This window comes from Hemiscyllium ocellatum, chromosome 10 (assembly GCF_020745735.1).
Source record: "Hemiscyllium ocellatum isolate sHemOce1 chromosome 10, sHemOce1.pat.X.cur, whole genome shotgun sequence".
Taxonomy (NCBI): Eukaryota; Metazoa; Chordata; class Chondrichthyes; order Orectolobiformes; family Hemiscylliidae; genus Hemiscyllium; species Hemiscyllium ocellatum.
Window position 1 is genome coordinate 1,273,301 of NC_083410.1, and position 21,168 is coordinate 1,294,468.

Consider the following 21,168-nt stretch of genomic DNA (forward strand, 5'->3'; position numbering starts at 1 on the left):
TCTCAACTGCCTCCAGTGCTAGTATGTCTTCCCTTAAAGAAAACAAAAACAAAACTTAACTAAACATGCTTAAGTTAAAAAAAAATAAAATGCCAAACAAAAATAATTTCAATCTATTTCCCACGCCATCACTTTATAGTGATTGAAACATAGAGAAATTACCCTTCCATGTCAAATCCTTAAATTCGACATGGTTGATACTTCCCAGTTATTTCCTATGAGCTGTTAAATCTTCTTAGATGAATTCAAAGAAAACGGAGAGACTTTCTCAGCTTTTTAATACCCTGCAGATTTGCACACACTAAACTTACCGATGAAGGTAAATAGGTGAAGTCACTGTAGTCCCAGAGGAACTACAGAGAAACAACTGGTGGTGGTTTGGCCTGAAGGTCACCAAGCCGCAGGGAAGGGGAGAGGTTGAGAAGGTGGGTCCCTCATGATAACCTCAGGTAGAAAAGTAACAATGTGTTCCCTAAACCATGCTGTACTCCTCCTTGGGAACAGAAACCATCTTTGTTTCTGACACTAGTCTGGTCTCCTCTGAAAAGCCCCAAAACTTTTAATATCTTAGTTTTCTAAACAAGACTATTTGATTGTCTTGGACTGAAAATAAGCTAATGACCCTCAATGTTTACCCCACCTGTCACAAACCAACAAAGTAAAAACAATCTTCCATTAACTCCCCAGAGACACCTGCTATCCTCATTAACTCCTCAGAGACACCTGCTATCCTCATTAACTCCTCAGAGACACCTGCTATCCTCATTAACTCCTCAGAGACACCTGCTATCCCCATTAACTCCTCAGAGACACCTGCTATCCTCATTAACTCCTCAGAGACACCTGCTATCCTCATTAACTCCTCAGAGACACCTGCTATCCTCATTAACTCCTCAGAGACACCTGCTATCTGACACATATTAGGTCAGTATTCCAGAATAGTCTGGTCTTTTTTTTAAATGCTCAGAAAAGTAACCAATCCTATCTGCCAGTATTTTAAAATCCAACGTCTAATAAGTAATACATTTATATATATATATTAATCAGATACCAATCATCAGAGTGTCTAGTCCTAGAAATGAAACGCACAATCTCACAACTCCCTATGTGAAGAACTTTCTCTTACATTTACTTTTGTATCAATGATCCCTTGATCTGGACTTTCAACTACTGAAAAGGATCTGCTTCTAATTACCTTATACCATAGTTCAATGATCTAACCCTTCTTTTTTATATTATCGTGTATCTGTCCATTGGTCAGTTGCAGCCCAGTCTGTGAGTGTCTAACAGATGAATGCCCTGACACTAATATCCACCTACCCGGGGTCAATGAGAAGCTGTACCAAGAAGGTGAAGGAGAGGACCACACAGGAACAGCTAAAAGCTGCTCCACTCTGTTTCTCCCTTTCCAATGAGAAGCGGCTCTCCAGTTCAGGGTCAATGAATCGCATCGAGAGACGGTTTGTGGATTTCCCTTTCAACCTGTACATAAGAGATAGGACGAGGGTACGTGATCAGAGTTAATAGATTCTGAACTGCCCAGCAACCATCCCCAACTCCATCTAACTAAATCCAATTGCATTGGCCCCGAACCACTCGCTCCCACAGTACCCCTCAACTCCCACTCACTCACTATTTTGGAACGCAGATTTACTCAGAGCCTGATCCCATTTTCCACTCCCACTCCATCCATGCCACTGCCACTCCTCCGTGCCACTGCCACTCCTCCGTGCCACTGCCACTCCTCCGTGCCACTGCCACTCCCACTCCATCTATGCCACTCCCACTCCATCTATGCCACTCCCACTCCCACTGCTCCATGCCTCTGATTCTTCCTCCTTCCCTTGGCTCCCGTTCCCTGGGCACTGCCAAGTGGGTTGTTGGTGGGTGCTGACCACCAGAGGCAATTCACTAATTAAGGATTGATTGAGACTGAAGTTGACCCCACGACTAGGTGGCCCACATCACAATACAACATCTCCTTTTAGAACGGCTGATAGAAAGGGGGTATTTTCACTGCAGGCTGCCCTTTTGTCCATCAAAAGCACCTCCAAAAAAGAAGCATTCCAACATCTTTCCCACCCTTCCTCAGCCCTTCCCTAATGTGTGTCGAAATTGCCCCCCAACAGCCTGTAGCTCCCTGACTTACCTCACTCTAAGACTGGGGCCTCCAACGTGGGCAGTGTCTTCAGCTCCAGCAGTGCCCACTACCCAGTTCTGATGCTTCGAGGATCTGCTAGAGCTGCTCACCAATCGAACAGATCAGCAGCTTTGGGGGCTGGGTCATCCACTCAGTAAGAGTCAAAGGAATTTGTTTAGCCAAATAGGCTAACAGGCCAGCCATCTTGGCCACCCACACCCCCAGCCCAGTTTCCTATGCTCTCTTCTCTGCTCCCACTCTCTGTCCCTCTACCCCAACTCCCTGGACACTTACTCTCATTTCCCATCTCCTCTGTCGGCTGTTACTTCCTGTTCCAATGCTGATTTGATTCTCAGTGGCTAGAGGTAGCTGTCCACCCCTTTTCCTCCCTTCTCTCTGATCCCCTGGCCATGTGGGAAGGTTACTCACGCCTGCACAGTCTCTCGCTCTAACAATGCTGCATTCAATAAGCGATTCAGCTCCAGTTGGTTTTGTTGAGCATCAGTCACCTGTTCCGAAATATCACGTAATCGCAGGCGTCTCCGAGGGTTTGGAAACGAAGGGTTAACCACCTATACAAAAAGCAGACTGGAGGGAGTGAGTAAGTGGGGGACAAGGCTGTTGGCAGTTTGATGTTTTCACAAATTACTTCACATCAGCAATGGCTCACACACAAACACCTTCTGTTTGTGGTCTGCAGCTATATGGGTTCTGATATTCCCGTTTACTATGTCTCCAAACCCACGGATTTGTTCTCAACTTTCCCACTCCCACAAAAGCAAACTACTGCTACATCCTTGGATAAACAGCTCATGTCTCAGAGTATGACCTCCCTGGTGTGGACACCCTGGACATTGAGAACATCCTGCCTGTGTTTCCTCTGCCGAGTCCTGTAAGAATTTAAAGGTTTCTATGAGGAACACAACTGATTCTTCTAGTCTCCTTTGAATATCGGCCTTATCGATCCAGTATCTTTTCATATGTCAGTCCTGCCGTTTCAGAATCATTCTGGTAAAGTCCCCCACCCCCCTCATCCTTCCACAGGTAAGGAGACCAAAACAGCACACAGTACTCCAGATCTGTACTTCCCAATGTTCAGATAATAATCTGCCTGCTAGTTTTTGCTACCTAAGTGGATAACCTCACATATCTCCACATTATACTACATTTGCTCACTCACTCAATTTGTCCAAATTACATTGAAAAGCATCTCTGCATTCTCCTCCCGGGCTCACACTCCCACCCAGCTTTGTGTCACATTACACAAGATATTACATTACATTAATATATTAGTTCCCTCATCTAAATCATATCGCTGCCTGCCATAAAGACCCATTATTCCTTCTCTCTGTTTTCTGCCTGCCAGGCAGTTTTCTATCCATGGCAGTACACTACCCCCAATCCCCTTACACTACCCCCAATTCCCTTACACCACCCCCAATCCCCTTACACCACCCCCAATCCCCTTACACTACCCCCAATCCCCTTACACTACCCCCAATTCCCTTACACCACCCCCAATCCCCTTACACCACCCCCAATCCCCTTACACCACCCCCAATCCCCTTACACTACCCCCAATCCCCTTACACTACCCCCAATTCCCTTACACCACCCCCAATCCCCTTACACTACCCCCAATCCCCTTACACCACCCCCAATCCCCTTACACTACCCCCAATTCCCTTACACTACCCCCAATTCCTTTACACTACCCCCAATTCCCTTACACCACCCCCAATTCCTTTACACTACCCCCAATCCCCTTACACTACCCCCAATTCCTTTACACTACCCCCAATTCCTTTACACTACCCCCAATTCCCTTACACCACCCCCAATCCCCTTACACTACCCCCAATTCCTTTACACTACCCCCAATTCCTTTACACTACCCCCAATCCCCTTACACCACCCCCAATCCCCTTACACTACCCCCAATTCCTTTACACTACCCCCAATCCCCTTACACCACCCCCAATCCCCTTACACTACCCCCAATCCCCTTACACTACCCCCAATCCCCTTACACTACCCCCAAGTCCCTTACACTACCCCCAATTCCCTTACACCACCCCCAATCCCCTTACACTACCCCCAATCCCCTTACACTACCCCCAATCCCCTTACACCACCCCCAATTCCTTTACACTACCCCCAATCCCCTTACACTACCCCCAATCCCCTTACACTACCCCCAATTCCTTTACACCACCCCCAATTCCTTTACACTACCCCCAATCCCCTTACACTACCCCCAATCCCCTTACACTACCCCCAATTCCTTTACACTACCCCCAATCCCCTTACACTACCCCCAATCCCCTTACACTACCCCCAATTCCTTTACACTACCCCCAATCCCCTTACACTACCCCCAATCCCCTTACACTACCCCCAATTCCTTTACACTACCCCCAATCCCCTTACACTACCCCCAATCCCCTTACACTACCCCCAATTCCTTTACACTACCCCCAATCCCCTTACACTACCCCCAATCCCCTTACACTACCCCCAATCCCCTTACACTACCCCCAATTCCTTTACACTACCCCCAATTCCTTTACACTACCCCCAATCCCCTTACACTACCCCCAATTCCTTTACACTACCCCCAATCCCCTTACACCACCCCCAATCCCCTTACACTACCCCCAATCCCCTTACACTACCCCCAATTCCTTTACACTACCCCCAATTCCTTTACACTACCCCCAATCCCCTTACACTACCCCCAATCCCCTTACACTACCCCCAATTCCTTTACACTACCCCCAATTCCTTTACACTACCCCCAATCCCCTTACACTACCCCCAATCCCCTTACACTACCCCCAATTCCTTTACACTACCCCCAATCCCCTTACACTACCCCCAATCCCCTTACACTACCCCCAATTCCTTTACACTACCCCCAATTCCTTTACACTACCCCCAATCCCCTTACACTACCCCCAATCCCCTTACACTACCCCCAATTCCTTTACACTACCCCCAATTCCTTTACACTACCCCCAATCCCCTTACACTACCCCCAATTCCTTTACACTACCCCCAATCCCCTTACACCACCCCCAATCCCCTTACACCACCCCCAATCCCCTTACACTACCCCCAATCCCCTTACACTACCCCCAATTCCTTTACACCACCCCCAATCCCCTTACACCACCCCCAATCCCCTTACACTACCCCCAATCCCCTTACACCACCCCCAATCCCCTTACACTACCCCCAATCCCCTTACACTACCCCCAATCCCCTTACACTACCCCCAAGTCCCTTACACCACCCCCAATTCCTTTACACTACCCCCAATCCCCTTACACTACCCCCAATCCCCTTACACCACCCCCAATCCCCTTACACTACCCCCAATCCCCTTACACCACCCCCAATTCCCTTACACCACCCCCAATCCCCTTACACCACCCCCAATCCCCTTACACCACCCCCAATCCCCTTACACTACCCCCAATCCCCTTACACCACCCCCAATTCCCTTACACTACCCCCAATTCCTTTACACTACCCCCAATTCCCTTACACCACCCCCAATTCCTTTACACTACCCCCAATTCCCTTACACTACCCCCAATCCCCTTACACTACCCCCAATCCCCTTACACCACCCCCAATCCCCTTACACTACCCCCAATCCCCTTACACTACCCCCAATTCCCTTACACTACCCCCAATTCCCTTACACTACCCCCAATTCCGTGCTGACTCCGACAATCCCCTTACACTACCCCCAATTCCTTTACACTACCCCCAATTCCTTTACACTACCCCCAATCCCCTTACACTACCCCCAATTCCTTTACACTACCCCCAATCCCCTTACACCACCCCCAATCCCCTTACACCACCCCCAATCCCCTTACACTACCCCCAATCCCCTTACACCACCCCCAATCCCCTTACACTACCCCCAATTCCTTTACACTACCCCCAATTCCCTTACACTACCCCCAATCCCCTTACACCACCCCCAATCCCCTTACACCACCCCCAATCCCCTTACACTACCCCCAATCCCCTTACACCACCCCCAATCCCCTTACACTACCCCCAATCCCCTTACACCACCCCCAATCCCCTTACACCACCCCCAATCCCCTTACACCACCCCCAATCCCCTTACACTACCCCCAATCCCCTTACACTACCCCCAATCCCCTTACACTACCCCCAATCCCCTTACACCACCCCCAATCCCCTTACACCACCCCCAATCCCCTTACACTACCCCCAATCCCCTTACACTACCCCCAATCCCCTTACACCACCCCCAATTCCCTTACACTACCCCCAATCCCCTTACACTACCCCCAATCCCCTTACACCACCCCCAATCCCCTTACACTACCCCCAATCCCCTTACACTACCCCCAAGTCCCTTACACCACCCCCAATTCCTTTACACTACCCCCAATCCCCTTACACTACCCCCAATCCCCTTACACCACCCCCAATCCCCTTACACTACCCCCAATCCCCTTACACCACCCCCAATTCCCTTACACCACCCCCAATCCCCTTACACCACCCCCAATCCCCTTACACCACCCCCAATCCCCTTACACCACCCCCAATCCCCTTACACTACCCCCAATCCCCTTACACCACCCCCAATCCCCTTACACTACCCCCAATCCCCTTACACCACCCCCAATTCCCTTACACTACCCCCAATTCCTTTACACTACCCCCAATTCCCTTACACCACCCCCAATTCCTTTACACTACCCCCAATTCCCTTACACTACCCCCAATCCCCTTACACTACCCCCAATCCCCTTACACCACCCCCAATCCCCTTACACTACCCCCAATCCCCTTACACTACCCCCAATTCCGTGCTGACTCCGACAATCCAATCACTGATTTCCAAGTGCTCTTAACTAGATCAGATCACAGAATCCTTACAGTGTGGAAACAGGCCCTTCGGCCCAACCAGTCCACACCAACTGTCTGAAGAGTAACCCACCCAGACCCATTTCCTCGACCCGATATTTACCCCTGACTAACAACCCTATCAACATTGGTGACAACGTTCCGGGATTTATGCACCCAGACACCAAGAACGCTCTGTTCATCGACACTGCCAATAATTTGACCATTAGCCCAGTACTCTACATTCCTATTACTTCTGCCTCACATTTTTCCACATTAAACTCCATTTGACACTTCTCAGCCCAGCTCTGCATCTTATCTATGTCCCTCTGTAATCCACAACATCCTTCAGTATGATCCACGACTCTACCTACCTTAGTGTCTTCCACAAATTTACTAACACATCCAGATCACTGATAAAAATGACAAACAGCAGTGGCCCCAAAGCAGATCCTTGCAGCACACCATGATGAACTCAGAACTCAGGATGAACATTTCCCATCAACGACCACACTCTGTCTTCTTCCAGTCGCCAATTTCTGATCCAAACCGCTAAATCCCTTTTAATCCCGAAACTCCGTATTTTGTGCAATAGCCTACCATGGGGCACCTTATCGAACACCTTACTGAAATCCATATACACCACATCAACCACTTTACCCTCATCCACCTGTTTGGTCACCTTCTCAAAGAACTCAATAAGGTTTGTGAGGCATGACCTACCCTTCACAAAACCATGTTGACGATCCCGAATCAAATTATTCCTTTCTGGACGATTATAAATCCTATCTCTTATAACCTTTTCCAACACCTTACCCACAACCAAAGTAAGGCTCACTGGTCTATAATTACCAGGTTTGTCTCTACTCTCCTTCTTAAACAAGGGAACAGCATTTGCTATCCTCCAGTCTTCTGGCACTAATCCTGTTGACCATTATGACATAAAGATCAAAGCCAAAGGCTCTGCAATCTTTTCCCTGGCTTCCCAGATAATCCGAGGATAAATCCCATCTAGCCCAGGGGTCTTATCTATTTTCAGATCTTCCAAAATTGCTAAACCTTCCTCTCTGTCAGTCACAATCCCATCTAATCTTGTAGCTTGTCTCTCCATATTCTCACTAACATTGCCCTTTTCCAATGTGAATATTGACGAAAAATATTCATTAAGTGCTTCCCCATGTCCTCAGATTCCATACACAACTTCCCACTACAATCTTTGATTGGCCCTAGTCTTACTCTAGCCAGTCTTTTATTCCTGAAGGCCTTAGGGTTTTCCTTAATCCTATCTGCCAACAACTTCTCATGTCCCCCCCCGGCTCATCTTAGCCCTCTCTTTAGATCTTTTCTGGCTAACCTATGATTCTCAAGCCCCTAACTGCCCTCATGCTTCATCCTCACATAAGCCTTCTTCTTCCTCTTGACAAGAATTCAACTTTGTTAGTAAGCAACTACCTCCCTGCCTGATAGGTATATACTGGAGGTAGATAGATTTATACAGTTGCTGTTCCTTGAACAAGTTCCACATTTCAAGTGTGCCCATCTCCTGCAGTTTCCTTCCCCATCCTATGCATCCTAAATCTTGCCTAATTGCATCATAATTACCTTTCCCCCAGTTATACCTCTTTCCCTGCAGCATATACCAATCCCTGCCCATTGCTATTGTAAACATAACCAAATTGTGGTCACTATCACCAAAGTACACACCTATCCTCAAATGGCCGGGTTCATTCCCCAGTACCAAATCCAATGCGGCCTTGCCCCTTGTTGCCCTGTCTACACACTGTGTCATAAAACCCTCCTGCACATATTGATCAAAAACTGACCCATCTAAACTACTTGAACTCTAGTATTCTCAGTCAATATTGGGGAAGTTAAAGTCCCCCATAAAAACTACTCAGTTACTCTCGCTCCTATTGAGAACTATCTTTGCTATCCTTTCCTCTACATCCCTGGAACAATTCAGATGCTGAATGATAACTCCCAACAGGGTGACCTCTCCTTTCCTGTTTCTAACTACCCCAGTGGATGAGTCCTCAAATGTTGTCACAACTGCTGTCATACTACCCTTAATTCAGAATGCCACATCCCCAGCCGCTTTTACTATCATCTCTCTTCTTCCTGAAACATCTAAATCCCAGAATCTGCTACAACCATTCCTGTCCCTTTTCTAGCCATGTCTCTGAAATGGCCACAACATCGAAATCCCAGGTACCAACCCAGGCTGCAAGTTCATCCACCTTATTCCGGATGCTCCTGGTGTTGAAGTACCCACCAACATCCTGATTGCTGGTGCCCTCTCGCGACCTTGTAAACCCCTATCCCTGACCTCACCACCCTCAACCTCCTGTACACTGGAGCTACAATTCAGGTTCCCATCCCCCTGCTGCATAGTTTATCTGGCACGTTAGCACTGTAGCATGAAGCAAGGCATTACCCTTTGATAACATCATCTGCATGTTGTCCCACTACAACTGTGGCATCTACCCGAAAGTGTGGAAAAAGACCAAGGTATTTCCTGTCTACAAAAAACACGACAAATTCAACTCAGCCAATTACCAATCATCAGTCTACTCTCAATAATCAGTAAAGTGATGGAAGGTGTCAGTAATGGTGCTATCAGACAGCACCTGCTCAGTAATAACCTGCTCAGTGACGCCCAGTTTGAGTTCCCCCAGGGTCACTCAGCTCCTGACCTCATTCCAGCCTTGGGTCAAACATGGACAAAAGGAGCTGGATTCCAGAGGGGAGGGGAGAGGAGAGGGACAACCCTTGACATCAAGGCTGCATTCGACTGAGGAGCCCTAGTTAAACTGGAATCAATGGGAATTGGGGGCAAACTCTTCACTAGTTGGAGTCATACCAGGCACATAGAGTCATAGAGATGTACAGCACGGAAACAGACCCTTCGGTCCATGCTGACCAGATATCCCAACCCAATCTAGTCCCACCTGCCGGCACCTGGCCCATATCCCTCCAAACCCTTCCTATTCATATACCCATCCAGATGCCTGCAATCATAGTTGTTGGAGGGTCATTCATCTTAGCTCCAGGACATCTCTGCAGGAGTTCCTCAGGCCCAACCATCTACAGCTGCCTCATCAATGAGCTTCCCTCCACCTTAAAGATTGAAATGGGGATGTTCGCTGATGACTGCACATTGTTCAGGTCCATTTACAACTCCTCAGATACTGAAGCAGTCAGTGTTCAAGTGTAACACAACCTGGATGATATCCAGGCTTGGGCTCATAAATGGCGAGTACTATTCATGCCACACAAATGCCAGGCAATGACTTTCTCCAATAAGTCATGATCTAACCTCCTGGTCATTCAATGGCATTACCATCACTGAATCACGATACCCCGAGGGTTACCACTGACCAGAAACTGAACTGGACTATCCATTAAATACAGTGGCAACAAGAATAGATCAGAGGAAAACCTTCCGACTGCCCTATGCCTATCCACCATCTACAAAACACAAGTCTGGACTATGATGGAATAACCTGTCTCCTCTGTGATGGGTCCAGCTCTGACAAAACTCAAGGACAACACCATCCAGAATACAGCAGCTTTCTTAATTGGCACCATATCCTGATGAAGGGCTTATGCTCAAAATGTCGATTCTCCAGCTCTTCAGATGCTGCCTGATCAGCTGTGCTTTTCCAGCACCACTCTCTTTGACCATATCTACCACCTTCAACAATGACTCTAACAGGAACAGCTCGCTGTTGTGACCGACTGGGACTTGGATGTCAAAGGTATGGTAAACCTGGGGATATTGCTGTCTTCAGTCAAGTTTTGCAGACCAAGCAGCTAGACACAGAGTTAGCAGGTATCACGAGACACATTTTAGGATCACCTTGCTGCAGGAAGGACACAATGTGGAATGGATATTGAAGGTTCCAGGGATCCTATTTGCTCCCATTGTGCTCAATGGCAGGCTGTGTCACTCACTCACCCGTGTGTCAAGCTCCTCTGGGTCATCAGGTGTGGTGCAGTTGGTATGGAGACTGCCATTACAGTCTGTGGTGTTGATCAACAAGGGTGAGTTTCCATTGGATGATGTGAGAGACAACTTCTGAAAAAGAGCAGATTATCTGGTAAACAGATGAGAGAGAGAAAGAGAGATAGAGAGAGATTGCTGGTTAAATCAAAAAGACAAAGAGACAGAGAGAGTGAGAGAGATAGAGGAACAGGAGTAGGCCAATCAGCCCCTTGACCCTGTTCTGCCATTCAATGAGATCATGGCTGAACAATGACCTAACTCCACGTACCTGCCTTTGGCCTATATTCCTTCATATCTTTGCTTAACAAAGATTACCAACTGATCTAGCATCACATGCCGTTTGTAGAAGAGAGTTCCAAATCTTTGTGTGTAGAAGTACTTCTAACAGAAGAAAAGAAAACAGAGAGACAAAGAAATATAGACAGACAGAGAGAGACGAGAGATAGAGAGAGACACAGAGGGAGAGACAGATAGACTGAAAGAAACAGAAAGAGAGAAAACAAGGAAATGGAGAAAGAGAGACAAAGATGGACAGAGGGAGAAGTTTACAGAAACAGGGACAAAGAGAGAGAGAGATCATTTGTTCAGCTCAGGTAAAAGAGAGAAGTCACAAATCAAATCAGGGAGAGATCACTGGAAAATATGACAAGTCATTTTGGCATGAGGAATAGGAAAGCAGAATCTTATTTAAATGAGGAGAGACTGGAAAATGCTGCAAAACTGAGGAGGTGATGGTCTCCTGTATTATTGATGGACTGTTAATCCAGAGACCCAGATAACAACCTGCGGATCTGGGTTCGAATCCTGTCATGGCAGATGGTGGAAGTTGACTTCAATCAAAGAAAATCTGGAATTAAGAATCTAACGCTGACCATGAATTCGTTGTTGATTGTTGGGGAAACCAATCTGAATCACTAATGTTCTTCAGGGAAAGAAACTAACATTCTCACCTGGTCTGGCCTACATGTGACTCCAGACCCACAGCAATGTGGATGACTCTTAACTGCCCTCTGGGCAATTAGCGATTGGCAATCAATGCTGCCTCGCCTACGATGCCCTAATTCTGTGAATTAATTTTAAGAAAACTGAGGGAGCAGGGTCTCCTTCTACACTGTAAAGACAGTATCTTTTTAGTTTTCTGTATTTTTGATTGTGGACTTAAAATAGAACTGTCATCGCATCGAAAAAGGTGAACTGATTAGCAAGAGTCAGTGTAGATATTTGAAGGGGACATTGTGTTTATCTAACTTGCTGGAGGTTTTGAAGAGGTAACAGAAAAGGCTTGATTAAGGTGACACTGCTTATGTGCTGTACATAGATTTCCAGAAAGTGATTGATACAGCACCACGCAACAGACTGGCGAGAAAAGTTATAGGTAGTGACATAAGAGGGACAGTAGCACCACAGGATGTGTGGTGGGAAATAGGGAACATAGGTTTCTAGTGTAAATTCTAGGGGTTGGTATTGGGAGCCTTGTTTGTCCTGATATACATTAATGATCTGGATCTTCGTGTGCAGGAGACAATTTTAATGTTTAAAGACTGACATTAAACTTGAAGAATTGCAAATTGTGAGGAGGACAGTGTGGAACTTCAAAAGGACATTTATAAGTTGGTGGAGTCGGCAAAAAGGTGGCAGATGAGGTCCAATGCAGAGAAGTGTGAGGTGATACATTTTGGGCAGAAGAACACTGAAAGTCAATATACAATTTTAAAGTAGCCACGGGAGCAGATTTGTGGATATGTGGCACTCCCTCAGCACTGACCCTCGGACAGTGTGGCACTCTCTCAGCACAAACCATTGAAGATGGCAGGACAGGTAGAGAGAGCAGTTAATAAAGCATGCAGGGATCTCAGGTTTATTAATAAGGGCATAGAATACAAACTGGACAATTTACATTTGGAGCAGGACTGAGTGCCTTGGAAGAGAATTAGCAAGAGTGTTTGGGGATGAATTAATCCAAAATGGCAGGTTAATGGGAACCTATGCAATGTACCAGAGGAAGGAGAATCAAGGACACAAATAAAATACAGAAAGGGGAATAAGATAGGTGGGAAGTCAATGACCAGAACCAAACAGGGACACTAAAAGACAATGTAAATGGGACAAATAATGTGAAAAAGACAAGCCTTAATGCTTTGTGCTTTAACACATGGAGTATTCATAATAAAATGGATGAACTAATCATGTAAATCGATGAAAACAGGTATGAAATAGTCAAACGTACAGAATCATGAGTGATGGGGGATGGGAATGAACATTCAGAACAACAGATAAAAAGGAAAACATGGTTGGACAGCATTCCCAGTTAAAAGGAAACTAACAAACTAGTGAGGATGGATATTAAGGATATTATCTTCAACAATGTGGTATCAGAATGGGCACAGCTGAGAAATATCAAGAGGCAAAATACTTCAGTGGAGTTGTATACTGACCCCCAAACTGTAGGGGTGATGTTGGGAATAGCAATAAATAGGAAATTAATTTTGCAATTTTGTGTGATTATAATCTGCATATGGATTGGGCAAATCAAATCAGTAACAAAACTAGCGAGGAGGAATTCCTGGAATGTACACAGGGTCATTCTTTGGACCAATGCATTGAGGAACCGACTAGAGAACAGGCCATTTTAGACTGTCTTGTATAATAAGAAAGGAATAATTAGCAATCTAGTTGGGTGAGGCCCCCTGGGGATGAGCAACCAGAATATGATAGAATTCCTCATCAAAGTGGAGAGTGAGAGAATTGATTCTGAGACTAGGGTCCTGAATTTAAATAGAAGAAATTACAGGTTGTTCTGCTATAACGCATGTTTTGTTAACATGAGTTCGCCATAACATGATTGACGAATTGAGGACATTGTTTCTAAAGTGTGAACTTTTAAAATGTGTGTTGGCTGTAAGATGATTACATCACCAACACTTTAAGTGCTGTTTCTAAAGCACTATTTTTCTATGGCGTGGGGTTGTACAAGAACGACCTGCCCAGTGGTACAGGTGCGAGTTGGCTATGCTGGATTGGGGAACATTACTGAAAGGGGCGACGGTGGAAAAGCAACAGCAAACATTTCTTTTTTGCTCATTCACAGGATGTGGGCATTTATTGCCCATCCCTAATTGCCCAGAGAGCAGGTCAGGGTGAACCACATTGCTGCGAGTCTGGAGTCACATGGAGCCAGACCAGATGAGGATGGCAGATTTCCGTCTCTAAAAGGATGTGAGTGGACAGATGGGTCTTTTTCTTGACAATCAGCAATGGTTTCATGGTCATTATTAGTTGTGTTAATTCCACTTTTAAAATGAATTCAAATTCTACCATCTGCTAATGACAGGATTTGAACCCAGGTCCCAGAACATGAGCTGGATCATTAGATTAATGGTCTCGTGATAATACCACAAGGTGATAACCTCCCACTAAACCACATGCATGAACTGCAACAATTGCTCATTCCTGTCTGCAACAAAAGTAAAATGGGAAAGATGACAAGCCAAGTGTCCAAAGGAAATTAGAGATAAAAGAGGAATCAAAATTAAATCACAGGGAAAGTATTTAAACTGGCCAGAATAAAAACAACAGACCTGAGTAGAGGGAGCAGTTTAGAATTCGGCAAAGGATGAGAAAGGATTGATTAGGAAGCGGAAAATAGAGTATGAGAGTGAGCTTGCAATTTATGGAACATATATATTGACTGAAAAAGTATCTATAGGTATTTGAAGAGACTGATGAAGACAAGTGTAGGTTCCTTACAGTCAGAAAGGGGAATTCATAATGAGAAATGACAACTAACTAAACACCTAATTTGGTTCTGTGTTCAGAAAGGATGACATAAGTAACATCTCAGGAATGTCGCAGAACCCAATGTTGAGGGATCGCGAGGAACTGAGGGAGATCAGTATTAGCAAGGAAATGGTGTTGGGGAAATTGGCTGCATTAAAGGCTGATAAACTCCCAGGGCATGATAGTCTACATCCCACAGCAGCCTTAGAGATAGTGGATGCCTTGGTGGTCATCTTATAAGATTCTATAGGTGAAGGTGAGGACTGCAGATGCTGGAGATTAAAGTTGAGAGTATCCTGCTGGAAAAGCACAGCAGGTCAGGCAGCATCTGAGGAGCAGGAGAGGTGATGTTTTGGCAAAAACCTGATGAAGGGTTTTTGTCCGAAAAGTCGACTTTCCTGCCCCTCAGATACTGCTGCCCTTACAAGATTCTACAGACTGTGGAACAAATCCTACAGACTGGATGGGAGCTAATGTAATCCCTCTATTTAAAAAGGGAGGCGTTATAGACCAGTCAGCCTGATGTCAGTAGTAGGAAAAATTGTTGTGGTTCTGTTTGCCGAGCTGGAAGTTTTTGCTGCAAACGTTTCGTTCCCTGGCCAGGGAACATCATCAGTGCTATTGGAGCCTCCTGTGAAGCGCTGCTTTGATGTTTCTTCCGGTATTAATACGTTTGCAGCAAAAACTTCCAGCTCGGCAAACAGAACCACAACAGAATCAAACAGCAAATGCAGGAACAGCAGAATGGCCTGCTGCTGCTGGTATTTTCTATGTTTCCATGAAACTCTCCAGTCCCCCCAGATTCACCACTCCATTGATCCCATTCTTGACAGCCGCAGATTTTGCCACAACCACCAGGTATGTCGTGATCCCTTTCTCCCGTAAATACTCATTCCTCTTCTCCCCTTCTCCTGGTTCAAGCTCAAACTCTCCATTCAGGCAGTTACAGGTGCTTTCTGAAATGTGCACTCTCCTGTGGACAAAGCAGACCAGGAACAAATTCACCTTTAACCATCGGGCTCTAACTGGATATGAGCACAATTATTCTTACATCTTGTGGAGGCAAAGGGCTAGAGAAAGCTTGAATCGAACTGTGATTAGCAGCCTCAGGGAGTGCTGCACCATCAATGGGTCAGTACTGAGGGAGCAGGCACTGTCAATGGGCCATTCTGACGGAGTGCTGCATCGTCAGAGGGTCAGTGCTGAGGGAGTGCCACACTGTCCAAGGGTCAGTACTGAGGGAGTGCTGCATTGTTAGAGGGTCAATGCTGAGGGAGTGCTGCACTGTCGGACGGTCAGTGCTGAGGGAGTGCCACACTGTCCAAGGGTCAGTGCTGAGGGAGTGCTGCATAGTCAGACGGTCAGTGCTGAGGGAATGCCACACTGTCTGAGGGTCAGTACGGAGGGAGTGCTGCACTGTCAGAGGGTCAGTACTGAGGGAGTGCTGCACTGTCGGAGGGTCAGTACTGAGGGAGTGCCGCACTCTCAGAGGGTCAGAACAGAGGGAGTGCTGCACTGTCGGAGGGTCAGTACTGAGGGAGTGCTGCGCTGTCAGAGGGTCAGAACAGAGGGAGTGCTGCACTGTCGGAGGGTCAGTGCTGAGGGAATATGTATGTGTGGGTGAGTGTATGTGCCTGAATGAGCATATGCATGTGTATATGGCAATGTGTGTATATTGTGATGCAGACTATGTGATGTGTATATATTTTAATATTCTATCTTGTATATTTGAGCTGTTGATTTCTAAATTAGATACCACCTTCCAAACCTTTACTAAATAGAAACCAAAGAACTATAGAAATCAGAAACAAAAACAGAAATTGCTGGAAAATTTCAAAAGCTCTGGCAGCGTGTGGGGAAGGAAAACAGAATTAACGTTTCGGGTCGAGTGACCCTTCTTTTGAACTTCCAGTTTTCGTTTCCTTCCAAACCTATGACCATGACCATCCGGAAAGACAAGGGCAGGAGATACTTGGGAAGACGAGCATTTGCACGTTCTCCTTCAAGCCACTCACCATGCTGACTTGGAAACATATTGTACTTTCAGTGTGTTACAGGGTGTAACGGCATCTCCCACATGGACAGCAGATGTTCAAGAAAGCAGCAACCAAGGGGCAACTAGAGATGGACAATAAATACTACAGGAACCAGTGAGACCCACGCCCATGTCATGGCTGGTGCAAAAAGCACGCTTTTAACGCACAGTCTGAAATTAAATAAACTTGCAAGTATTTCTGTAGCCAGGGCAATATCTTCAAAAACAGTTTTTTTTAAACCCAGCATTAGACTCATTGTGCTTTAGTGCACTTTCTGTTTACCTTAGACTGCTCTGAGCCATTCTGGCATAAAGAGTTAATATCAGACAGAAGAGAGAAGACCAGAAGTGTTGGAATAAAACCTTGCAGAGATTGCTTGAAACTGAGTGAATATACAATCAGGTGTCTAATAGCTCTAGGAAGCAGTTTTCTGCAGTTCCCGTTTATAGGCTGAAATCAGAAGTGACATAAATCTAATGAGGTGTTAGAGTTGGGGAATCTGATGTGGGCATGTACAATGGTATTTTGGGGAACTAGAGAAGGTGTCCTATACTAAAGTTGTTGTTTTGTGCTTCAATTTAAAAGGAACGCTTTGTGATGAATGGGATTATACTTTTACGTGGGTTTTAAAATCTGAATTTGGGTTATAGCAAAATGGTTTAGTTTATTTTATTTCATTTTCATTGCTTCATTCATAAACTTCTGTTTTATTTTTAAAACAAAATCTGCAGCATTTTATGCTTGTTCCAACAAAAGGCCACGAGTAAAAACCAAAACAAATCAAACTTCTTTACAGCACGGCAAGTTAAGAGGGGATCTGACGGAGATATAGAAGATTATTAAAGGTATAGACAGAATGGATAAAATGCAGGGGTCAATGACAAGGGGCATAACTTTATGGAGAAGGGAAGCAGGATTCGAGGGGGTGTTTGGAAGAACCCAGTGGATGCTGGGAATGTGGAATGCACTGCCTGGGAGGGTAACAGAGATGGAAAATCTCAAAACCATTAAAACATACTTGGATGAGCATTAATAGTCAGAATATTCAAAGCTATGGACCAAACGCTGGAAAGTGTGACTACTGCAGATAGGTCACTGCAGATTATATAGGCCAAAGGGCCTCTTCGGTACAGGATGAATTTCTAAGTCTAAAATATCATTTATCAGACGAGTTGGGGGTGTGGGGAAACGGGGAGAGAGAGAGAGACAGACAGACAGAGAGTCAGTGCATGAGTACATGTGTATTTATACAAGTGTATATAAATACAGTGTTTGTACGGGCCTGAGGGCAAGTGAGTGCGAGAGCATGAAAGTGTCTGTATATATGTGAGTGGAGAGAGTAATCGTGTGTATAAGTGTGGTTGTGAATGCATGTGTGAGAGTATGTGTGTGTGAATGAGTGTGGGTACGAATGTAAGCGAATGTCTTTATCTGAGTCTGAGCGTGTGCAAGAATGAGTGAGTCGGTGTGTGTCGGTGTGTGTGGGAGTGGGTCGGTGTGTGTGGGAGTGAGTCGGTGTGTGTGGGAGTGTGTCGGTGTGTGTGGGTGTGAGTCGGTGTGTGTGGGAGTGTGTCGGTGTGTGTGGGAGTGAGTCGGTGTGTGTGGGTGTGAGTCGGTGTGTGTGGGAGTGTGTAGGTGTGTGTGGGTGTGAGTCGGTGTGTGTGGGAGTGTGTTGGTGTGAGTAGGTGTGTGTGGGAGTGTGTCGGTGTGTGTGGGAGTGAGTCGGTCTGTGTGGGTGCGAGCTGGTGTGTGTGGGTGCAAGCCGGTGTGTGTGGGAGTGAGTCGGTGTGTGTGGGGGTGAGTCAGTGTGTATAGGAGTGAGTCGGTGTGTGTAGGATTGAGTCGGTGTGTGTGGGTGCAAGCCGGTGTGTGTGGGAGTGAGTCGGTGTGTGGGAGTGAGTCGGTGTGTGGGGGGGTGAGTCGGTGTGTGTGGCTGTGAGTAGGTGTGTGTGGGGGTGAGTCGGTGTGTGTGGGGGTGAGTAGGTGTGTGTGGGTGCGAGCCGGTGTGTGTGGGAGTGAATCGGTGTGTGTGGGAGTGAGTTGGTGTGTGTGGGGGTGAGTCGGTGTGTGCGCGAGTGAGTGAGTGTGTGTGGGAGTGAGTCGGTGTGTGTGGGGGTGAGTCGGTGTGTGTAGGATTGAGTCGGTGTGTGGAGGAGTGAGTCGGTGTGTGGACGAGTGAGTGAGTGTGTGTGGGGGTGAGTCGGTGTGTGTGGGGGTGAGTCGGTGTGTGGAGGAGTGAGTCAGTGTGTGGGAGTGAGTCGGTGTGTGGGGGGGTGAGTCGGTGTGTGTGGGTGTGAGTAGGTGTGTGTGGGGGTGAGTCGGTGTGTGTGGGGGTGAGTAGGTGTGTGTGGGTGCGAGCCGGTGTGTGTGGGAGTGAATCGGTGTGTGTGGGAGTGAGTTGGTGTGTGTGGGGGTGAGTCGGTGTGTGCGCGAGTGAGTGAGTGTGTGTGGGAGTGAGTCGGTGTGTGTGGGGGTGAGTCGGTGTGTGTAGGATTGAGTCGGTGTGTGGAGGAGTGAGTCGGTGTGTGGACGAGTGAGTGAGTGTGTGTGGGGGTGAGTCGGTGTGTGTGGGGGTGAGTCGGTGTGTGGAGGAGTGAGTCAGTGTGTGGAGGAGTGAGTCGGTGTGTGTGGGAGTGAGTCGGTGTGTGTGGGAGTCAGTGAGTGTGTGTGGGGTTGAGTCGGTGTGTGTGGGGGTGAGTCGGTGTGTGTGGGGGTGAGTCGGTGTGTGTAGGAGTGAGTCGGTGTGTGTGGGGGTGAGTCGGTGTGTGTGGGGGTGAGTCGGTGTGTGTGGGAGTGAGTCGGTGTGTGTGGGTGTGAGTCGGTGTGTGTGGGGGTGAGTCGGTGTGTGTAAGAGTGAGTCGGTGTGTGTGGGGGTGAGTCGGTGTGTGTAGGAGTGAGTCGGTGTGTGTGTGGGTGAGTCGGTGTGTGTGGGAGTGAGTCGGTGTGTATGGGTGTGAGTCGGTGTGTGTGGGAGTGAGTCGGTGTGTGTGGGAGTGAGTCGGTGTGTGTAGGAGTGAGTCGGTGTGTGTGGGGGTGAGTCGGTGTGTGTAGGAGTGAGTCGGTGTGTGTGTGGGTGAGTCGGTGTGTGTAGGAGTGAGTCGGTGTGTGTGGGGGTGAGTGAGTGTGTTGCCATTGAGTCCTAGCCAATGGGTATTCAGTGTTTCCAATGAGTTTTTAGCGTCACTGATCAGTCAACAAACACCTACCCCGGGATACCACCAGCCTCCATCTTGTTTGCCAATGTAACATCTGTAGACCAGACGTCATATTGCCAGTTCTTCTGGCCCAGGACACCACCGAGGACAGTGCCACTGTGAATGCCAACCCGCATGTTCACCTCTGTTTTTGTCTTTTCTCGAACGTACCTACAACAGAGAAACCTGTCAGAGAGCAGGAAGAGGAAGTAGATCTGATCCGACCCCCTAAAATTCTGATACACTCCGCTCCCACGCCTACACTGCAATCAACCCCCAATAAACAGCACTCATCAAGGCCACCCAGCACCCAACAAACTCAACAGGCCCACCCAGCACCCAACAAACTCAACAGGCCCACCCAGCACCCAATAAACAGTACCCAACACCCAACAGCATCAAATAAGCCCATCCAGCACCCAACAAACCTACCCAGCACCCAAGAAATAGCACCTAACAAACCTACCCAGCACCCAACAAATAGCACCCATCAAGTCCACCCAGCACCCAACAAACTCACCCACCACCCAACAGCACCCAAACAAACCTGCCAGGCACCCAACAAACAGCTCCCATCAAGCACACGCAGCACCCAACACTAAACTAACAGCACCCAAACCCGCATTAATACCCAAAAACCAACTACAATACCCAACATCCAACACCATATGCCCACAAATATCATTCAACAACCAACATTCACACTCAGATTTAACAACCAGCACCCAACAATAAACAGGCAAACACTAGCATCCAGGGACAGCTCCCAACATCCTACGGCCAAAACTGAATGCAACAACCAATACCCAACACATAGCACTCATCACCTCAACAAAAACTCAGGACAGCCAACATCCAACAGCTGGTACCCAGCATGCACACGAAGCACCCTGAATCTGGAACCCCATAACCACACCCACTACCAGCATTCAGAACACAAACCCTATACCACTCAGCACCCACTGTCAGCACTGCCTGACTGTCCCTGTCACCCACACTCTCCTAACCCAACACTGAAAACACACACAAGCACAGCTCCCTGAAAATGACTCTGCTCTTCATACAGTGTCCCAGTTAAGATTCTCAATGTCAGGAAGCTGCTCAAAGGGGAGT

The 21,168-nt window shown here is 47.1% G+C and overlaps 1 protein-coding gene across 1 annotated transcript in view; it reads right to left on the reverse strand.

Annotated features, from left to right (window-relative positions):
• adcy3a (adenylate cyclase 3a) overlaps nucleotides 1–21,168 on the reverse strand; it is a 192,248-nt gene that overhangs the window by 118,287 nt on the left and 52,793 nt on the right. Inside the window, exons 7-11 of the mRNA XM_060830720.1 lie at nucleotides 20,068–20,226; nucleotides 15,633–15,798; nucleotides 11,001–11,120; nucleotides 2,570–2,712; nucleotides 1,321–1,482 (exon numbers count right to left, since the gene is read on the reverse strand). Coding sequence (XP_060686703.1) covers nucleotides 1,321–1,482; nucleotides 2,570–2,712; nucleotides 11,001–11,120; nucleotides 15,633–15,798; nucleotides 20,068–20,226 — 750 coding nt within the window. The remainder of the gene's footprint in view (nucleotides 1–1,320; nucleotides 1,483–2,569; nucleotides 2,713–11,000; nucleotides 11,121–15,632; nucleotides 15,799–20,067; nucleotides 20,227–21,168) is intronic.